The 23,382-nt window shown below is 31.9% G+C and overlaps 1 protein-coding gene across 1 annotated transcript; it reads right to left on the reverse strand.

Moving 5' to 3' along the window:
• Window positions 1-139: 139 nt before the first annotated feature.
• On the reverse strand, window positions 140-22,125 carry LOC134239726 (macrophage mannose receptor 1-like). The gene is made up of 9 exons (XM_062721880.1): window positions 22,041-22,125; window positions 20,517-20,708; window positions 12,466-12,498; window positions 12,202-12,281; window positions 11,643-11,739; window positions 6,590-6,781; window positions 6,246-6,306; window positions 1,879-2,094; window positions 140-365 (listed from the first exon to the last, which is right to left on the reverse strand). The coding sequence occupies exons 1-9, from the start codon at window positions 22,123-22,125 to the stop codon at window positions 209-211; spliced, it is 1,113 nt and encodes a 370-aa protein (XP_062577864.1). The 3' UTR covers window positions 140-208.
• Between the last annotated feature and the right edge of the window lie 1,257 nt (window positions 22,126-23,382).

Raw genomic sequence — 23,382 nt, forward strand, 5'->3', positions numbered from 1 at the left:
TATAGAAAACGACAGTGAACTATAGAAACCTATAGTTTACTACTGTATTTTTTTAGGATATCATTCGAATAATATTTTTTTTAAAAATGAACAAGAAAGAAAAAAAAACATGTGCCGACTTTATTCAAACAGTACTTCATTATGATAATATAAACACGTTCAAATTTAAAAAAAAATAACTCTGCCATGTTGACTTTTTTTTGATATACTATATACAACTCTCTACCAGCACCCACATTCTGTTAGCTGCTGTCTGACAGTTAGCTCCAATCAGGTAGTCGGGTTCCCTTATAAGGGCATTCACTATGAAATTGTTCACAGTATAATGACAGTTTCTGACTGGATGGCCTTCGAGGCAAATCCAACTGTAAGAAATGTACATTATAATCAATGATCAGAAACGAATCTGGCTCAATCTAAAAATAAAAAAAAAACAAATAAGATAATACGCCCTCGCACTTTTTAACCTTTGACGAGATATTGTGGAATTATTTTAATTCGTGGGGTCAATTTTTATTGATAAGCGATTTTTTTTTTAATATTTGGGGGGACGTAATTTCGTGGGTAACTCGTAATTATGATGCTTTAATGAATCAATATGCTAACAAAATAAGCGTACATGCATGGGGATGTAAATTCGAGGGTAATGTGACACAAGAAATTCACAAACATCCCCCCAACGAACAATGATTATTCTACAGTATTTAAATCTTTCGGGATTGTGGGACATATTTTAATGAAAGATATATTTTTCCATGTGAACATATCATAAATAAATGCACAATTCTAAAGCATATTAATGAAGATTCCACAAGGCCAAAAACGAATTTTAACTACCTTGATATGTTGTATATATAAGTGTTTTACAGATCTCTTAAGCAGTCAATTTGCTAGTACTTTTCTCAGAAGTTATTAATTTGTTTGATGGTAAAGAATAGTGAGAAAAATAAAAATCAGAATATCATGAATTGATTACATGCTTGGGAGTAAAACATCTAATTTTTAACACTTGACAGTATTTCATATGAACATACAATTAATAAAGGTTACATGTACAACGTTCAGCATTAAAAGCTAAAAAAAAATTATCAGGAAAGTCTTTATTTTCAACATAAAACATTCAAATTATACTACACGCTTGAAAACTTCCAGGGTCTATAGTGATTGGGAAGTCCCTCCGCCTGTACGTCAGTTCATTCGTCTGTCTGTTCGTCTGTCTGTCTGTTACGCTTTTTTTATACATGCATCAATCGCTTATCCGCAACTTATCCATTACCACTGAATGACAATTAATGAGATTTTCAAAGACCTTGCTACATGGTGTCATTGTGAAGCTCTTATTTCACATTTTAATCGACACTTTCTTTGAATTCCAATAGCAAAACATGGACATTGCCATTCTTTTTATAATACTACATGTAAGGGTGCCGATCTCTTATCAGGAACTCTACTTACGACAGATTTTTATTGAATAATACCATTGTGTACCTTTAATTTCACTTTTTGATCGGGTATCCGACAGCAAAACATGGATTTTGCCATTATTATCTTACATGTATGGGAGGCGGGAGTACATAAGTGAGCTCAATACTCACGGTGCCACTAGTTTATTTCACAGATATACACAAAATATTGCACATGTAATTTCAAAATGTCACATCTGACAATAATAGCATCATTTTTAAGCATATTTTTTTTCTGTTAATTGAGATATCTACGAGATATTTGACATATAGTTAGACACTTTCTAAAGACATCCATATGGTTAGACAAAATTTTCATTGTCTTTTATAGAACAGGTTGATAAATGAGTGTTTGGTCATATTTCTAATTCACCCAAATTGCATTATTAAAAATTCTTATCTCTGGAAAATATACCTTGAATTCATAAGAGCAGCATCTGTAATAAATGTGTCGGGTGTATCATCATAATTCGACCCCTTGAGAAGTAGCCAATGTCCCCCATTTTCCACGTAAACGACAATACCTGCCTGGGCGTTCATATAATTGAACCTTCGTTTCTTTCCAACAATTGAGCCACTGTCTCCGCTGGATGATCCCGAGCTACCAGAACTTCCCGATCCACTCAAGGGTCTGAATATTAAGTTGTCATGATAACAGCAGTGTTATGTTACAAGAATTTTTTTATTTTGACCTGAAATTTCTTTTCCTGTGATCATGCATGATATGGCATAAGGTCAGACGAAACATTCCTAAAAATATGTAATTGATCTAAAGAAACTGTCATTGAAGAATAGGTCCTTTAACAAGATTCCTTACACAAATTAGGGTACCTTACCATGCATTTGGACAAGATACCACAGGGTCATATTACTTATATAACCCTTATTGGTAATATTTTGAATGGCCTATATCACAATTTTTGGTCTTCTTATATTTAAAAAAAAATTGACAACAAACAATGTAGAAATCAGACGAGAATGGCAAATATGAATATTTTTAGCTCACCTGAGCCGAAGGTTCAAGTAAGCTTTTCTAATCACATTTTGTCCGTCGTCCGTCCGTCTAGCTGTCCGTCCGTCTGTGTACTTTTCACATTTACGACTTATTCTCAAGAACCACTGGGTCAATTGTAAGTAAACTTAGTACAAAGCATCCTTGGGTAAAGGAAAGTTTTTATTGTTAAAATGAAGGGCCTAGTCCTTTCACAAGGGGGCATAATCAAGAAAAGACAAAAATAGGTTGGGGTCATTAAAAAATCTTCTCAAGAACCACTGGGCCAAAAAAGCTGAAACTTATGTGGAAGCATTCCGGGGTAGTGTAGATTCTAAATTATTCAAATCATGACCCCCGGGGGAAGGGCGGGGCCACAATAGTGTATCAAAGTTTAACATAGAAATATATAGGGGAAAAACTTTAAAAGTAATCTTCTCAAGAACCATTGGGCCAGAAAACCTGAAACTTATGTGGAAGCATCTTGGGGTAGTATTAATTCTACATTGTTCAAATCATGAGTCCCCGGGGGTAGGGCGCGGCCACAATTGGGAATCAAAGTTATGTGCCCTGTCTCCCCTTAAATAACTTATTTCAATGATTTTAAGCTTCTGTTTATGGTGCAACTGTCCATATATATACAGTACCAACCGGACACAACCTAACAGAAAGCGAACCCGGAGCGGACCCCGGGTTCGCTCTGTGGGTCCGCGCAGTTATGATAAGGCTGTCCGAAGGCTTAAAATGTCTAAAAAATATACATTTTATTTTGAGCTAGATTTTAATTTCAATATGTTATCCTTGTTTGAAATTGCAGTCAACTTGATATAACAGTTTAATCAGGTATTATAATAAATCATCTCTGTGATGTCAGATGACTGTGACGGACATTTTTGATATTCTTAAATGTTGCACAAAAATCGCATCGGCACAAGTGCATAACACAATTATTTTGCAAAGTTTGTTTCATAGATCAATTCATCGTGATCCATGGTACCTAAAAAGTGCTGGGGGCAGGTTTAAAATTTTCTTCTTAAGAAAATATTATACGATAAATTAAAATTACCAACGTAAGAAGGGGTATTTTCCACTCTTAATCGCAATTTATACAAAAACAGATAAACTACATACGATCCCCCAGAAAAATTTAGTTAGATGACATACTTATCTTTTAGATTCACCCAGAATATCTTCGATTTATCTTTGTCTTTCACTTGTGCTAGTCCAATATAACCTTGTCTACGGAAGTGTAAGGGGAGCGTTTCAAACAAAATGTTTTGCTATTGCTTGAATATATGCATATGGGACAAGCAAAAGGAATAGAGATATTTAAATATCAAATGTTAAACATTGTAGCACACACAAGCTTAAAACAACCTTACTCTTGAATTAAACACAAATCCCCAGAATAAATCTACTTGCCGTGTAATAATTATGACACTTTCCCCGTCATGTCAGCTCAAGTATGCAGTGACTTGACGTCATATTCTATTATGACGTCATATCTAGGTAGTTCATAGAAGTTACTACAGTTTGAACAGTTTGATATTTTACGGGCAGCCTTATCCTAGCTGCGCGCTTCGGGTTCGCTCGGGGTCCGCTAGGGCTGACCCCGAGCGAACCCGGAGCGAACCCATTGCGGACCCCGAGCGAACCCGAAGCGGACCCAGAGAGCGAACCCCAAATTCAGTAGCAGTCCCAGAGAGCGAACGCGCGTTCGGTATTTCTTCATAGAGCTGTCAATCAGCATAAGCGATTAACCAATCAGCGCGTCAACCAATCAAATAACATATTGATCTGTCGATTGGGATAAAAGATCGAACGTGTTAATATAATTCAACATAAATCCAAACATTGTACATACAAGCAAAACGTGTAAATAAGTTACAGCGTAAATCTAATATGATCATTAAAATATTATTCTATATTTATTTATTTTAATTCTCCTGGTAGTATTTTATATTTATATATTCATTTTCTGTTTATATTAAAGCAATTTATAAATTATATATTTTAATTTTCCACGTAGAATGATACATGAATATTTACGTATTTATTTTTTTTAGTTCTTTATACCAGTATTTAAACCCCCTGGGTAAATAAATTGTGTAAATACAAGGCGTAAAAAAGGAAATAAATAATTTGCATTACAATTTTTACTGACAAAAAGAGGAGAGAAGAAAAATAGTTGGTCTTTGACAATTATTGTAAAATTTCATCATCTCAAGATACTAACAATACAATAATATTTACGTGCCCATTATTCAATAATCTTATTTCCATTTTCTCAATTTACGGGTTCCTTTAAATTTTTTTAAATTCACATCAAAATTATTGTTCTTTTAATTGCGCATGAAAAAAAAATACTTGTATATGTACGTCTTCCTGTATATTTTTGAAAAAAAAAAATATTGCAGCAGGCTTATAGAAAACAATACGAATACGGGATTTGGAGGACGACTTATAGAAACTTAGGAAAAAGTCAGCAGGCTTTATTATTTAAATCTAGTCTAATGATGAAAGTTGATACAGTTAAGATCTCTCTCTCTCTCTCTCTCTCTCTCTCTCTCTCTCTCTCTCTCTCTCTCTCTCTCTCTCTCTCTCTCTTGGTCTTGATGTTTCCTGTATTTATTTATAATCAGATATTTAGAAGTATTTTTTCAGATAATTTTTAATTTTATTAATGTGTGTGTGTGTGAAAAAGGGGGGATATATTATTTTATTCTTAGCGGACCGGGAGAACAATTATTATTTGTCATTTTATTTTTATTTTTTTCATTCTGATTAAATCATAATCGCTCCATAATTCTGAGCGTGAAAAAGATCCGATATAATTTTTTAATTTTTTTCAAATGTCCTGTAAATATTTATTACGAACTTTTTATGTGTAACTTTTATGAATGAAATCTAAATATATCACGTGTAAAAAAGGTTAATTTAATTTATAAATGCGATATCATAATGCACGTGTTTGGCAAAGATTTAAACTACGATTTTGCAAAACTTAAGGAATAAGAAATATAATTTTAAAGTATATAACGCATGAATTTGAAAGGTATTTTGTTTAGATACTAACTTCAGTTTCACTTGTACACCATTCGTAACATTTAATTTAATTCATCACCATTTTCTTCCTCTTCTGTTTTGTTTTCACGTTAAAACTAAAGAAAAATAAATGCCTAAAAATCCGTTGTTTAATAATTTCTCGGGATCGAAATTCCGAGATTGGAGAAATCAAGGAAATCAATTATACGTCGTATGTACAGTTGAATTTTGGAAAATTTATCAGTGCTCTCCATAATGTCACTGTTTACATGTACAGTGTACATGTATCGATCGCCGCATAAACAACAATGATCGATCAACAAACCCAATACTGTATCGGAATATACAAGGGGCGGGGCTTAGTGGCGGCGAGATTAAAGCGGGGTTCCGCTTCACGCATCAGTGCGTAAAGCGGTCCCAGAAAGCGAACACCGGGTTCGCTCTAGCGGACCCAGAGCTGACCCCGAGCGAACGCGGAGCGAACCGGGAGCGCACCCAAAGCAGACCCAGAGCGGTCCCAAAATTTCTGAAAGCGAGCCCGAAGGCGGACCCCGAGCGAACCCGGGAAGCGAACCCGGGGTCCGCTTCGGGTTCGCTCTGGTGTTAGGTTGTGTCTGGTCGGTACTGTAATGTATTTCTAATCTTTTCTAATATCTCTGTGAAAGGAGTCTAAAAGAACGGTTTTGATGAAATATGAGGTTTTTTCTTTCTCAACTCATTTATATCAATAGGTTCGCTTGAAACACTCTAAGGAAGGTTCCACAATCTTTGCTACCTCTGCCTGAGTCCTTAAATGGAAGGTTCTATCTTATGATATCAAAAAAGAAATTACATCTTATGATATCAAATGAAAAGGCTGATTTATTGTACAGTCACTGTGTATATTCAATTGCATCACATCCTGAATGCTTTATACTTATACAAAGACTTAAATCTAGACCATTATTACTTTAGGAGGGTTGATCCAAAAGTTCGTGGAGTTTCTTCATATTTTATTTATTTTAAATTTCCTTAAAATTGCCCAATCTAAAAATCTAAATAATTATGTCAATTTAGAGTTTCTCGCAAATAAATGGATGCATTCGTGCACAATCTAAATCATCCCAGAATCCATTTCGACACATGACGACACAATGCCCCATCTGTAGATTATCTGGCTGATCTATGTACCAATTCGAATATGTGATGTTGGTCACATGATTCCATGTGAACACTCCTTCAGTATCGATGTCTGTAGCACCTATCCAACAATCGCAGCAATCCCACCATTTAGAACACTCAGCTATAAAGATTAAAAATGCTCAAATGGAACCCAAACTCTAATAAAAACATCGACGTCAGATTTTACTAAACATTTAAACATGCTGAGCCTCATAACAAACACGCTAACAAGGAATTGACACCAACGACGAACTGGTTTTTATTCCTCATGACTTTAAATTATACATGTATGTTAACCTTAACAGATCTAGATATAACTAAATACGTTTGTAATGAGGCAAAATTGTCTGTCTCTGGCATTTATTTATAAGCCTGTTTTCTATCATAAGATTCATAACTCTTTTAATAAAAAAGATGCCTTATTGTACGTTTTTTAGTTTTGTAATGTTTTATTGGATATCTTAAATTGAATATGTGTTTCCAAATATGCTTTAGCTAAAGTTCCTCTCTCATTTTTTCTACATTAAACAAGACCTTTTTGGAAAAAGGGGTATTCTTATACCTAAATATTTTCAAATACTCCTATCCAGACACTCCTATTTTCAAGCAAAACTCCCGTATACCGAATAAAACTTCCTCTAGCGTCTGTTCAAATTATTTTGAACGTTGTTCAAAATTTGATGCATTTAACATGTAAATCAATCGTGATTTTCGAGTACTACTGGGTCGCTTCCACATGGGTATCTTATGATTTGAAAACTGCAAGGTATTATTTTAACCTGATTTAATTAATTTTCCAAGTCTTTTGATGATGTTGTTTTTATACATCTGTTTTTTTTTTGTCAGTGCGGTGAATAACCTTAAATTGTTCTAATTAATTTTTTTATGAAGTTGTCAAATTCAAGCAATTTTATCAATATCACATAGTGTTGATTTCAAAGTTGAATTTTGAGGAAATTTCCACACCTAATATATTTTTATCCTGACTTTATATATCAGAAAAATCTAATTTAGGAATGTTTTATATTCAGCCTTAGAAAAAAAACATGGCATTCGATTGCATGTTAAATTAATTTCAATTCATTGAATATGTTGAGACATGTTGCAAATCATAAATGAAATGGATCTTAAAAATCAATGACATATAGAGCACATAATTATGCACATGAACAGATACAGTGGCTGCAACGTTATTGTTGACAACTTACACGAACGATCACGTTACACGAAGGATTCCGCAAGATTAACGCACGATTAACACACGATTAAACCTGTTACACGAACGATCCTTCACGTTCTCGATTCTACACGTTACACGATCTTTCACGATTGCTAACGCAAACGCACGATTCTTCACTCAAAATAGTTCAAAATATATAGGAATCGGTATTTTCAAAACGAAAAACGGCTTAATACTGATTATAAATTTCAAAGAATTATTAATGATATTTCGTAGACTTTGAGAAAAAAACATGTAAAACTTATTTCGTATTTTAGAACATAAATCATTATATTAATATTGGTAATTATCCGACCTAAGAAACGCTTTTTTTTTTGGTTGTTGTTGTTATAGCAGATGCACATGGACCGTAAAATTTAATTGAATTGGATTTCATAATATGCAGAACGGGAGATATACGATTGTAAACCAAATGGCAGGATGGAATGAATTAAATTACGAGTTATATCCATATGTTTCAACTGATTCAATGTTTGTGAATCTCTAAAAATGAGCTTCCCATTTATTCAATATTTTTTTATTTGCAGAAAAAAAAAAAAAAAAAATAATTAAAAGTAAGCTACAGATAAAAACTGATAAACAATACCCTGAAAATCATGTCGTGTGCATGTATAATTATTCGCCGACTAAATATTCATGTAAGCATTGAGAAATGCTGTTTTTTATTTGTTAAAGAATTTATTTTTGATGAATTTAAAAAATATCTTAACAACAATAAACAGTAAAAAAGAATGAAAATCACAGAGAAAAAAAACGTTAAACAACTAAGGATGGTTTATCAAAATATCATTGGTCGAGCTATTTGACGAGAACATAATATTGTACGACTTACAACATTGCTGGTTTACGAGCGATAATGAGTTCGTTCTGCATTTAATTATGTAATTTGCGCTTCATTCATTTTATTTGGATTAATATATATATTAAAAAAGACATGCGAAATGCTTCTTTAACAAATAACATTCCGAAAAAAACGAAACGAAATTTACACGTTTCTAAACGCACGATAGCGCACAATTAAAACGGCAAACGATTGAGTCTGATACACGCACGATCTCGCACGTTACACGAACGATCACGCACGATACACGAACGATTCTACACGATTGGTTTGTCAACAACAACGTTGCAGCCACTATAGAGAAAAAACATCTAACAAGATAGAAAACAAAATTCTTACGTTTTATTATCTTCAATTTTTATAGCAATATTTCAATATGATCTGCATATATTGTTATAGTTTCTATTCAATTCCCAGGATCAAATATATAATCTGACTATCTTCCTATATACTAAGTAATTAAATTTGAGGCAAGCTTCTGACAAAGAAGTTGATAAGTTGTTTAAGTCAGTATTTCATGAACGCTATTTTAATATAATGAATTAATGGTAATCTCACAATAGCGCTTTATGATAAACGTGACGACTTTAACATATCAGCAATAATTTTGTGTTCGTTACAATGTATGCCCTTCTCAATAAATACAATCTATCATTAAATTATATAAATGCTGACGAATTTCATAAGGATGTTAGACCGTTATTCAAAAACTGACTTATTCACAGATTTGTTTCCGTTATATCCTGAGTGTGGCACGGAGCTCACGACGGTTGTGACAGGTCAACAGGGAATACTCACTCCTCCGGGGCACCTGATTCCATTTCTGATATTTAAGAGGTTCATGTTTGCTCCGATCCTTTTATCCCCTTCCATGGCAAAGATTTTAAGCATTTCTAGATAAATTGATATTAAAATCTCAATGCATTTTTTGGGGTATTTCTTGTAATTTTTGTATATACCAATGCATATATTCCGAAAGCAAGTATTATGTTGTTTCTAAAAATGATTATAAAAATTTCATTTCAGTTGCCATGGCAACGAAATACACCATAGTCATACTGGAATTTCCATTTATTAAATAATAAATTTCAGTCTAGTTTTTTCACTCAGTTAAATATATCAAAAACTATTTTATTGTTGTGTTGAAAATTATGAACATGTTGTACATTTTTTTTACACACTAATTTAAATTATTTTGGGGGGATTGGGTAGGGTTGGGATGTAAACACACCAAAATTTAGCATTTTTACATATAACGTGCTACCCCAGCATTGATTTCGATAATGGCAAAATCGCTCAATTAGTGCGCAAAGTTTTACTCAAGCTAGCAAAAAACTGGTACTACCGATAAAAATATTTTCTGTATATTATTTTACCGTATTTATTTTCTCTTTCCAATGGTGCAAGATTTATTCTGATATTTCCAGTATTAACAAAGTTATGAATGTTTTTTCACACTATACTTGTTTTTTAAGTCTGAAGCGTAGAAATGCGTATAGGCCATGTAAGGGGTTAAATAATGTTTAATGGGTTTTAACCTTGAATACTGTTCGTGTTCTTCACATAAATTATTAGCAAATATAACCTATGATTAAGTTGTTTGTTTTTTTTTTCTTTAACAAAAACGCAGGTATGTTAAGGTTACAACCAAAAATTCTACTTGCCTATATAATATGAGTTATGTGACGTGAAGTTTTAGAGATAACAATTTCTTAAAATCGATATCAAAGATTGATTTGAGGTCGTAAATTGGATCAAAATATGCAGAGGCATAATATAAACGGAATTTTGTCCTTTCTGGGCCTCTGTATTTATCACATGGGTTGGATACCAAACCCATGACGTCATAACTGTTGATCGTGCAGTAGCAGAGTGAAAATGAAACGTAACTAGAATTCATGTAAACAAACACAAGAAATCGGAGTTTAAAAGCATTTAGAATGAATATCATGTATGATTCATGTGGGAATAAAGCCATTGAATAAGGTATGCCAATATAACTCTACAGTTTCTTCGTAAAATAAAAGCAGAAAGGGTGTTTACTTGCCGATCAGCCTTTCCTCTGTCGTTCGTAACAAAAAAGATGCAAAAGTTCAAACTACGCCGCATACTTTGAAACTTAATTTTTGTTTCTATATCTAAAGTTCTTATTCTATTGTTTTTGGAAAGTGCTGCTAGAATCGTATGGTTTACGGGAATTGGTGCATTTTTTTCGATGTTATGAACAAAATGTAAAAATTTGGGGAAGGTTTCCTCCGAAAGTGTTGAATAATTATTTTTGTGATAGGACAGTAGGATTCTAGCAGCACTTTTCATGGTACAGAGATGTTTTTACATAACTATGACTACAAATTGAAATTAATTATCCCCGGGGTAGTGTTGAATTTGTCACTTTTTCATTAAGGCATTTTTTTCTAATTATAGACGTCACGTGGTTATGAAGTGGTGTAGTGCCTCTTGTAGTAAAGGCCCTAGATGTCTCATTGACGTCTATAGAATGCATAATTATAGTAAAAGTTTTATTCATGACTGTTCCGATTTATTAGTGTTACATGTAATAAAAAAGTGTTAATTCGCCGAATTCTGATCCATGTGCTGCCTTAACATACCCACGAAGTTTTAGGCTTTGCTTTTATTCTAAATTTCTCTGTGTAATACTTTGTCAACTTTAATAGAACATATGGTTTATAGCCGTGATACATTTTAAAAGGAATGCTTATTTCTTCTGATCCAATCTCTGAAATTTCCAGGGTTCATGTTGTATGCCTTGTTTACTTATATTATTTTTCCATCAGAGAATTTTCCTTACATTTATCTTTTATAAACTAACAAAAGCATGATTTGAAAAAAAAATATCTCTTGAGGAATATGTACGACTTAATTAAGGAATTATACTCTTACCATTAGTCCAGGGTGGTAGAAAGGTTTCCATGACCCATGTGTTTTCACTGTCAGACTCAATCTCAATAAGACGTGCTCCATTAATTTCACACTGAAACTAAAATAAGTTATTCCGTCTTAAATAACTAATTTTCTATTCTTTTTAACGTAAATGTATACATTCTTGCCTATCGGAATTTCTAAAAATCTTTTTCAAAATTAAAATTAAAATAATCTTTGAGGGGTAAAACTCTTCACTCTAAGCCGCATTTGAATTTCTAGGTATGAAATTCAATCTATTTCTTCATATCCTTTTCTCTCTGTGACAACTCTTTTAAAATGACATTCGTTAGTTTCTTGGCCATTATAATTAAATGTAAATTTCGGCAAGTGAAGGAGCAAAGGCCTAAAATAAACTTGAGTGTTAATATGGAGATCGACACTTACTCTTTTAAGACCTCTCTATTCATCCTCTTAATCTCTATTATCCAGTCTCTTTATTTCCAAGAACAATGTACATAAACTCTTTGTTTTTCATATAGTTTTAATCATGATATAAATAATAAATTTAACTGTTTACCTTGGCTTCGTTCCAAGTTACGGCTGTTGTATTAACATAATAACAATGGTTTTCATATCGAAACCATCCATCTAGGCAATCTGAAAAATAAATTGTTAATCCTAAAGACAATTAATATGAACTTGAATTCAATTATTTTACATAAAGCAAAAACTCGCACAAAATACTTTCAAGTTTACTTTTAAATGAAAGATATGAACCATCGAAGAGAGATCAATGAAGCCTATGATCTTGTCGACTTAAGCTTCGTATTTACAAACGTACCTAAGGGCCCCATTTCGTCTTCCAGAGTTAAGCCTAAAACAGAATACAAAAAGAGAATGAGTGGTTTCGAAAATATAATTATATTTTTAGCGATCAAAATTTTAAAAACAAAAGCTGAAAAAAATTACATATCTATGTAAGATATGCTGCGAAATACTTACAACCATTGCCTTTTTTAGTGAGTAGTACAACACATGAAAAGGCATAATCTTAAGCACTATTTTTGTAAATCTGTACATGTAATTATGTGCAACCACCTATTCTTTGCATGTAGATTCATTTGGAGAAAATACATAGGTCTTATTAAGACATATCGCAGAGGCAAAGGATCAATGAATCAGAAACGGCTTCGACACATACACTGCGAACCTTTCCAATTCTTACAATTGAAATAAAAGTCTTTATTTTAGAAAAATGTTCTTAACACAATTGAGTTAACCAGCAAAATATATTCACCAATCTGTATATTAAATGTAACTAGCAGCCATAAGGTAGCCATACGATACTAAATTTCAGGTTCAACACTTGTCAAAATGTACAAATAGTGTAAAAATATTTCTTAGGCTTAGCTTTCTTGTTTACGGTTTTGCAATGAAAAGTTGACCTCTTACGATCAACAACCATGGCTTTAACATCATAAATAACAAGTCTATATGTAAACAAAATTGTAGTGAGACTGTAAAAATATTCAGTAAACTAGTATCAGAGAAATCGTCGATATATCATCAAATTGAATTAAAGTTAAACAAAAAATATTTTAATCTAAATATTGCTTAAATTTCCATCAATTGTTTTTTTACTTAAAAAGCAATATTCTTTGTTGAAATGAATTTTGGAAAACAAAAGTAAATAAAGTAAATAGACAAACCTTTGTTTAGAATCCAAAATTCCCATCCGCCAAAGACCTGATTCGTGTCAACCAGACTTTCATTTAGATGACAATTCAAAAGTTTGCAAGAATTAAGGCCATCATTGAAAAGCAGAGATATACATAGAGATGAATGCATTATACATTGCATCACGCATCCGGAACGGCTGATATCTTCGAACGTCCCAATATAAAACTGCGAATTTATTGGTAAAAGATCGTCAAACGAAAAATCCCTGGTCATTTTTCCCTCATGGGAATGAGCAAGAGGGAAGTCAATTGTAAAAACGCTGAGAGAAAGTTTTAATATTATACCAAGTATCCAAATCATCGTCATTAAATTCACAAGAAAATGCATATATTATAAAAAGCTAAATGAATGATCATTTAAAGCAACCGTGCTGCTTTTTGCTACTTGTAAACACTCCATCCATAATCACCCTTGGCTTTTTCCCTTAATGATAACCGTGATCATTGATTAGCCACAAGAAATGCTACGGATTTTGCAATACGACTATTTCAAAGGAATTTTCCTAATACCTTATTATACAAAATCTTAGAAGAAGTTATTTAAAATATTCAAATTTATATTCAGCTTGAAGATCAAACTGGGTATTAATCATGAAGCAATTCTTCTGACGTATTTTAATACGGATACTTTCATTCAATTTTCATGCACATTTCTTTTATTTCACGAAAATGATATAATTCAAACTTTATCCCTCTGATATTCAAGGAAACGTTCGATGACTGATTATGTTGAAATGTAATTAGAAAAAAAAATAAAATGTTTCATGTCTAGAGAACCATTAGAGGCTCGGATTTAATCTTCATTTTATATATGTATTTCTACCACGATTATTGCCGAGATCAAAGATATGTCGCGGATATCATTCTTTAATAAATCACGAGCGCCATAAAAAATTATGAGGTCAGAAAAAAGAACCAAACCTATACAGTTGATATAAATATTTGTCTCTAAAATAAAAAAAAAATCTTAATTAGACTCATCAATGTGTCGTCTTTTGCAGTCGAAACACTATGTAAATTGCTTAGAGTACCTGATGCATGTAGGTTTTTATATCAACCAGTAAGCGGGGCTGTTCCACGAACCACCCTACACCATATTTAAACTCCATAATATTAGTGCTAAAGCAATGAAATAGAAAACTAATTTTTCTTATTGTACATTCATAAAAAATATATATGTTTGATATAAACAAATCTATGATAAATAAAAGGCTTTTTTTATGCGGCGAAAGCTCACATCCACTGCATTCCATAGGCAGGTCAACAAACACATTTACTCTTAGGTGTTAATTGGACAATCATTATCGAGATATGGATAGGAATAGATATTAATGAACTCCTTGTTGTCATGAATGATGCAGGATAACCCCCGATGTCGTGAAATATTGTTTGAAATATAATTTCCTCAACGAACGCCTCAGATTCTTATCTTTCAAACAACAGTTTATGACACCGTAGGTTATCCTGCAACATACGCGCGATGAAATTGACTTTTTTTCTTAGATATATATATTTAAATATTCAATCAATTTAGCCAATAAACTCACGATGTGAATGATTTTTTTTAAATTCTGGAAATTTGCTTACATACTAGTACTCCTCATGTGTGTAATAATAGTAATACTTTTTTTAATGGTATTATTATTTAAGTATTTTAAAATCATTGAGAGTTCAAGGTCATTAAAGATGAATATCTGGTATGCCCCCTTTCGACACAAATCTAAGCGAAATTGGCATCTAATGGAAGTAGAAATAGAAAGCATTGTTATAAAAACTGTATAGGATTACCCTCCCACTCCAAGTGTAAAGCTTTAGTAAGCTGTTGCAGAGTCTGTGGGTGTGATTGCCTTTTGACTTAACATGCCAATCCACTTTGTCAAGTACTGCTCAGTTGAATTTGAATTTGGCGATTTAGATGACTTTGGTTGAAACAGGTTGCTGTTGCTTTGCAAGAATGTGATTTTCAAACGGCTCATATGTGGCTTTGAATTGTTCGATTACAATACGGTTCCAGGAGGCTGCAAAATTGAAAAGGCATATGCAGGTAGAGCATAGCTTGAGTATCTTTTCCCATCAAAGCCCTTTGAATATGAACCTAATTAGTCTTACTTTTATGCAATACTCTTTACTAAGACTACCACCAAAAATTGTTTAAACGTCCTGGGGCAGTGCTCTGTCTTACGTTCATTTCGAAGCCTTATCACTCTTAAACTTATAAAAAGGCTTCCAAGAAACATTCTGGACTAGTAGATAAACCAAAATGTTTTTCAGTGATGATGATACTGTATCTTTGAAGTCGATATTTATATGGTGTTATGTTGTCAAAACAATGGCATGAATAATCCTCTTGCAATTATACTTTACATATTCAACTGAAAATAGTATAGAATAATGAGATAGATGTTAAGATATAGCTTATGTATATGACGTCAATGAGTTACACTCATGAAATTTACGAAATATTCTGAAGGGATGCTGTGCTGCTAATGTCACACCTGGCCTGCCATATTTTTGAAAACTTTGGGTATTGCATGTAAAATTCCAGGTGGATGAAGGGGAGGAGGAGGAGGGTCAAAATCTCCTCCCTTTTAAAATTACAGTAAACAATGATCACGTGATCCGAGATAAAGGATTTTGTAAGACGAAAATCTTAACTGGAGGCATAACAAAATCCGGAATATAGAAAATAAAAATTTTACAATAGAGATGGTATAAATTACTTTATGCTTCACATAAATACAATTGTCGTCTATTTTTACATCAAATACCAATTTTTCAGTTTTTCTGCCAGAATCTACTCTGCTCTGTTTTTTGCCAAAAATGATATCAACAAATATTTGAATTGAAAAGAGCATTTATTACAAATGCCAATGAAATATACAGCAGTATTGTTTGATATTAAATATATGTTACACCTGTCACAATGAAAAATTAAAAACAACCAAAAAGGTACATACAATAAAAATTGAAATGCATATCTTAGATTTGCCCTAATTAATATAGAAAAACAATGCATATAGAACTCTATAAGTATGTACACAATAAAAACACACATGACTAAAAATGGCAAAAAAGATGGAACTTGATTAAAAAACATGCCACAAACTTGTCCAAAGCAACAGCTTAGAGACAAGTGCCCATGTTTTTTGGTTGTTTTTAATTTTTCATTGTGACAGGTGTAACATATATTTAATATCAAACAATACTGCTGTATATTTCATTGGCATTTGTAATAAATGCTCTTTTCAATTCAAATATTTGTTGATATCATTTTTGGCAAAAAACAGAGCAGAGTAGATAACAAAATGTATTTGATGTAAAAATAGACGATGGTATAAGTAAAATTAATGGTCTATGTTTTATAGGCTAGATATTGTGCTTTACGTACATTTGTAACATTAAAACCTCTTGCAATTGTAGACTATGTTACACCTGCTTTCAGACGCCCTTTTTTCTATTTGTCTTATGCAACATTCAGATGCAGCACGTTTAGAAAGTTCAATTTTCAAATAAAACCAGAATCAAAATATAGTGATCTTCTACATTTGATAGCTCCTTTGTTGATGAAGGGATTGCATTAAAAATCAAAATATGAAATTTTTTCGGACATATTCAAAATCAAGTCTTTTTGATTATAAGATGAATAGCTGTATAGTAAACAATTGCGTTGATTAATAAGTAAACGCAATTTACTCGAATGCAACGTAACCGTCTAATAACAAAATGTATGACAAAACTATCTTACATTTTTTAAGGTAATTGTTCCCATAATGTGTTTTTTTAGGGGTATGAAAGTATTTTTTTTTCTTTTTTAAAATCATAATTGTAAGTATAAAGATATGCCAAAATACGAAATCTGATTGAATTTTATACATGAACAAAGATGTATACCTAAACAAAGATTTAGTGTACAAGGCAGAACTCATTGTTAGCATTTCATGTCTTTTTAATTAGGGTATCTACAGTGGCTACACGACCGATCCCGCACAATTAACGCACGATTAAACCTGTTACACGAACGCTCCTTCACCCACACGATTCTACACGTTACACGATCTTACACGATTGCTAACGCAAAAGCACGATTCTTCACTCAAAAGAGTTCAAAATATTTAGGAATCGATATTTTCAAAACGAAATACGGCTAAATACTAATTTAAGATTTCAAAGAATTAGCAATATTATTTCATAGACTTTGAAAAAACCCGGAAATGGATATTTCTGTAACTAAATACATGTAAGACGTAATACTTTAGATTATAAATAGGCCTAATTATTTAGGTAATTCTCCGACCTAAGAAAACAAATGTTTTCGTTCTATCAGAAGATGTACATGTATGTGGGCCGTATATTTTGATTGAATTGGATCTCATGATATGCAGAAAGGGGGATACGATTGAAAAAAAAATATGGCAGTATGGAATGACTTCAGTTACAAAATATATCCGTCTACTTCCATTGATTCAATGTTTCTCTAAAAATGAACTTGCCAATTATTTAATTTTTTTTATTTGCAGAAATTTAAAAATTAATTAAAAGTAAGCTCCAGAGATAAACACAGATAATCAAAAACCCTAAAATCATGTCATGTGCATGTATATTCGTCGACTAAATATTCATATAAGAATTGAGAAATGTTTATGTTGCTGTAAAAAATATTTATTTTTGATGTATTGATCTTAAAGATATCTTTACCACAATTAGCAGTAAACAAGAGTGAAAATCAGATGTAAAAAAAAAAGTTAAAGATCTAAGCACGCTTTATCACAATATTGATCGCGCTATTTGACGATAACTTAATATTGTACGACTTACTATTAATATTGCTTGTTGACAAGCAATAATTAGTTCATTCTGCGTTCAATTATGTAAATTGCGCTTCATTCATTTTATTTGCTTTTAAATAGATAAATTAAAAGAAGAGAAATGCTTACTTGCTTATTTTACAAATAACATTCCGATAACAAAAATTACAAAACGAAATTTACACGATTCTAAGCGCACGATCTTGCACGATTAAAACCGCAAACGATTGAGTATGATACACACACGATCTCGCACGTTACACGAACGATCATGCACGATACACGAACGATTCTACAAGATTGGTTTGTCAACAATACCGTTGCAGCCACTATATAGGCTTTAAACCTGTTGTCCAATCTTTTCGATATATACTGAATAATTATTATTTAAGTCAAGTAAATGTAAACGATAATTGTTTTTCTTACTGAAATAATATGAAAATCTGAAACAAAAGAAAAACAATCAAAGTAAAATTTCATATTTAAATCACAAATAACCATTTTTCTTATTTGAGATGAATTTGGGAAAAGAACCATGATGGGTTTTTTTTTCTTTTTTACTGATTTCATACCTTTTTTTAAAAACATACCCAATATTTGAATTCTACTTCTTATAAAACTTCTTAAGGCAGAAAAAATAAGTTAAAAAAAATCAGTCTTCAGTTCCGTTCTTTAAATTCATCAACCAATAACACGGTGCAGAGAAATCTTCGTTTTTATATCATATTTAACTTACATTAACTTCAGTGTACAAGACAAGTTTGGGGGAAATCCACTGTATTTAAAGAAACTGTCTCAAAATATAGCTACATTTACTATAGGATTATATAGGAAAATGCCAATTTTAGCACCGTAAAGCTAATGATAAAAATACTGAAAAAGACGTGTAGTTCAAACTATATATAATATTTGATGAATAATACTATATTGCACATTATAGGAAATGCAAAATTCTGCAGTCTTGTTTCCATAGGGGGCATCTCAAAATGCCAAAAATTAACGAATTTTCCTATTTGTTTAAGAGTACTGCTTAATATGATGGGTACAAAAGATTTACATATATATGAAAAAATATAAAAAAAAATAATGAATATTCTCAAATTCTTATTTTTTTTATTTCAAGAGCGTATGTTTATTACTTTTTCTTTAATAACATTTTTATAACCCTTTTCTTTAAGATCTTCAGCTATCTTTTCGTCAAAAAGACACTGTAAAGACGTCAACCTATCTATCAATTGCAAAATTGTTTGAAAAATCAGTCATATAGAATTATAATTACATTTGAAACCTGTAATTTCTTAATTTTGTTTAATTTTATTAATTAAGCAAAAAAATGCTTTAAAACAGTAAATTCACTTCATTTTAGAATGATGTGCGAGGTGGCAACCACATTCGGCGCCCTTGAACACAACGTGTCATTTTCTATTTTTTGTAAAAAAAAAAAAAAAAAAAAAAAAAAAGGTCCTGAAAACGCAAGGATATTTGTGAATCAAACACAAGCCGAAATTTGTAGTCTCAAGGACTCTCTACGTAAGTTAATTTTTTGTTTACATTTAGGACAATGTATGACACGCCGTATTCACTCCTAGGGAAAGTATTCAAACACAAAACAGTAATTAAATGAATATTTTATTTATATGTATTCTACATCGAAGTAAATAACAGTAATTTGTCTTGAATACAAATTACTGTTATTTACTTCGATGTAGAATACATATAAATAAAATATTCATTTAATTGATCTTGGTTTTTTTGAATGTTGAGAATACTTGCATTGATTCGATTTGAGCCATATACTATATCTTTCTATTTATTGGAAAATATATCTAAGGGCAGATCACTCCACCTACAGAAACAATAGAATCATAACGTTTTAGTTCTATGTTGAGAGGATTCTTAACACTTCTCAAAATAGAAAAAAAAATCTTGACATTCTTTTATTATAATTGGAAGTGAAATTCTCAAACAAGGTATAAATCTTAGTGTTGTGCTGATCATTAATACTTAAAATCATTCTAAACACAAATGTTTATGATAAGTTGTAGGAAAAGATACAACACTAAATTCAGATTCAAATTCATCTAATCGTTCATAATACGGATGCTGTGAAATCAATAGTTTTCGTGCTGGTTTAATGTTCGGTTTCTTTTTTTCATCACCACATCGAGTTGTAAATTTCAAATGAATTTTTACTCAACACTTCTCTTACCTCGAAATAAAATCTGCACAAACCAATATCTTTCTCCCACACCTCGAAAATTTGACCCAACGAAAATATGTGATTTGACAGTATAGGTTTTCTTTAACATTTTAGACAGTTTCGCAGATGAATGCTTTTTCATTGGTACACGTGTTATCGTCCCAGTACCCATCCCGACAGAAACTGACACAATCTCCCTGCAAAACGCCATCAGGCTGGCCAGGGAACCAGTTTTTATAGGTTATATTGGTGAGGTCATTCCAGGTGAAAACCCCCTCTATATGTCTATCTGATCCTCCAATCCAGCAGGTACAACATTTGTCGAAAGGAGAACACTCATCTATAAGTAAAACAAACACAAGTAAATTCAAAGAATCTTGGTCCCCCGGCTTTCGGCGTTTTATTGGAAAATACATATTTGAAATATTACTTCATATTATGGTGTTTTTGAGGTATTCGAGCGCACTGCAATCCATTTGTTTTCCTAAAGTAAACTTGAGCTTAAATACTCTTAATGTCTACTTACAAACTTAACTTTGCCTATTAAACTTCAAAAAAACTTCATTCTCGGGCTACGACTGATTTGTTTGCAATGTAAAGATCCTTTAACCTTTCTAACTCAAAGAATATTTAAACTTTTTAGTGCAATATGTACAAAAAATGGTTATATTGGGAATGTTATTGACAAACAAATTAATGAAGTATTGATGTCAACACTCTTGTTTAAAATAACCTTTTCGTAGGTACTATGGTCCATACAAAGACCTTGTCCGCAGATGCAATGTATGTTTAAGTCAAATGCTGACTGGCTTTTTTCATACTGATAATTAGGCCATCATTTACACACTGAGTTGTCAACGGATTTTTTCCCCGTTTTTTTATGATTATTACAAGGAGCACACGGCGGGTGTGACTAGTTGGCAGGTGATGCTTATTCCTCCATGGTATCTTATCCCACCTCTGATGTTTTTTTTGGGGGATCTGTGTTTTTTCTTCTCTTATTTTGTATTGTTTTATGGATTTTTGAGCACGTTTAATGTTCGTGATCCCCGCTTATATATGCCAAAACCCTTAAAGGTTAATTTAGAATAAATTGCTCTCATTTAGGCGTTTTTGGAGATTTATATGAACCAAATTAGTTTGAAAATTAAATATTATTGATGTGGCTTAAAATGGCTTAAAACTATTGTGATTCCGAACTCAATGTAGACAAAATTCTACCTTGATCGGATTGAATATAGAAAATGATATATTGTAAATTGATTTTTATACCGATAACAAACATACCAACTGACACAATGTACCTTAAATTATGCATATTTCATTGCCTTTTTCTAAGTGTTTTATAAATGCCTATTGTTTTAAATTGCTGAAAGATATTGAGATAACGAAAAGTATTCAAGCTCAAGAGGTCATTTAACAATACAAATTAGGAGAATAGCAAAAACGTGCATTAAAAATATTAGAGGTAGGATCAGTTACCATGGAGAAGTTTGCATCCCTCTGACGACGGTCACACCCACCGTGTGCTCCTTGTCATGATCAGGAAATAACGGGAAGATCCGTCGTCAATTCAGAAAGTACTAGTATACAATGGCTCAACAATCAGTATGAAAAAAACGTTAGTCAGCATTTGACTTATTGATAAATTGTAGTTATCGAAAAGCCTTACCTGCATTCCAAGGAGGAAGAAACGTTTCCATTGTCCATGTATTCTCAATGTGATTGTCTACTTCCAAAAGACGAGTCCCATCCATTTCACATTGAATCTTAAATGAAAATTAAATTAAATCCATTTTTTATCTCAATATAATACAAGTAATTTTCTGATTTAGTGACCTTTCTGTGGTAAATATTATTTAAGGGGCACTAAGAAAGCGCACTAGTCTTCCAGATATTTTTTTTTCAAATATGAGAGGGCGTTTTTTTTTTCTTTAAACCTTTTCAAAATGCAATAGTCAGAAGATTATTACAATCGATCTATCTTAGATTGTTAATTAAATTCGATTGTTAAATATCATTAATATTACTGTTATTATGGTTTTGGTAAATTGTAGATAAAGTAAACATTAAAAAAGATATAGGAATGGAAAATAGAATTAAAATCTTAAATTCATAAACATTTTACCTTTGCATCCATCCAGCTTACAGTGTTCTTGTTGAAGAAATAGCAATGATTTTCGAAGGGAAACCAATTAAGAGGACAAACTAAAAAGCAGAAACAGTATTAAAATTTACACTTTATTCATGTTTTGGAATCAAACTTTATCACGGGGGGGGGGGCATGTATGTTCATATGTATATATAAGTATATGTCCTTTTTCGCCTTTTTAAATAGGTGCTGGTAAACAAAAAGAACAAAGGTCACTGCTCAGTGACCCGGAGTGTCGAATATAGTTTAGGACAAAATGGGTAGCCCTCCACCGGCAACTGGTGGCGTCTCCAGATGAGTGAAGAATTTTATAGGGACGTTAAACACCATACATTCAATCAATCATTATTTTATTTTTATAACAGATTTTTTTTAAAAAATTTTTCCTTCATATTAGCTTCTGAAAAGTTTTGCATTTTCGGTTTTTTTTTTACAGAGTACAGGCACTTTTGATACCAATATTTGAATGAAAAATCATTTATCATATATTTGAAAACTTATTTGCGTCATATACAGTGTATGTAGTCATAAGAAATATTTTTTTCTTGCATTTAGTAATTTCTTAATTTGAAGATGTTTTTTAATCAATAGAAACGTCATTAAACACACCCACAGTTTTTTTAAAAATGAGTTTTCAAAAATGAAAAATGAAATTTCAAAAACTCACTGTCATTTCAAAACCAGAATTCCCAACCACTAGAAATATAAACAAAGTCTACAATTCTATAGAAACTTCATAAAATATACACACGGTTATAAAGACTCTTTATTACTGAAACTCACTATCATTTTGAGACCAGAATTCCCAACCAAAAGAAATATGACCAAAGTCTACCATTCTATTGGTAAGCTGAGCCTTCAT

This window comes from Saccostrea cucullata, unplaced genomic scaffold (assembly GCF_032062105.1).
Source record: "Saccostrea cucullata isolate Sc308-1 unplaced genomic scaffold, CSIRO_AGI_Scuc_v1 ctg1066, whole genome shotgun sequence".
NCBI lineage: Eukaryota > Metazoa > Mollusca > Bivalvia > Ostreida > Ostreidae > Saccostrea > Saccostrea cuccullata.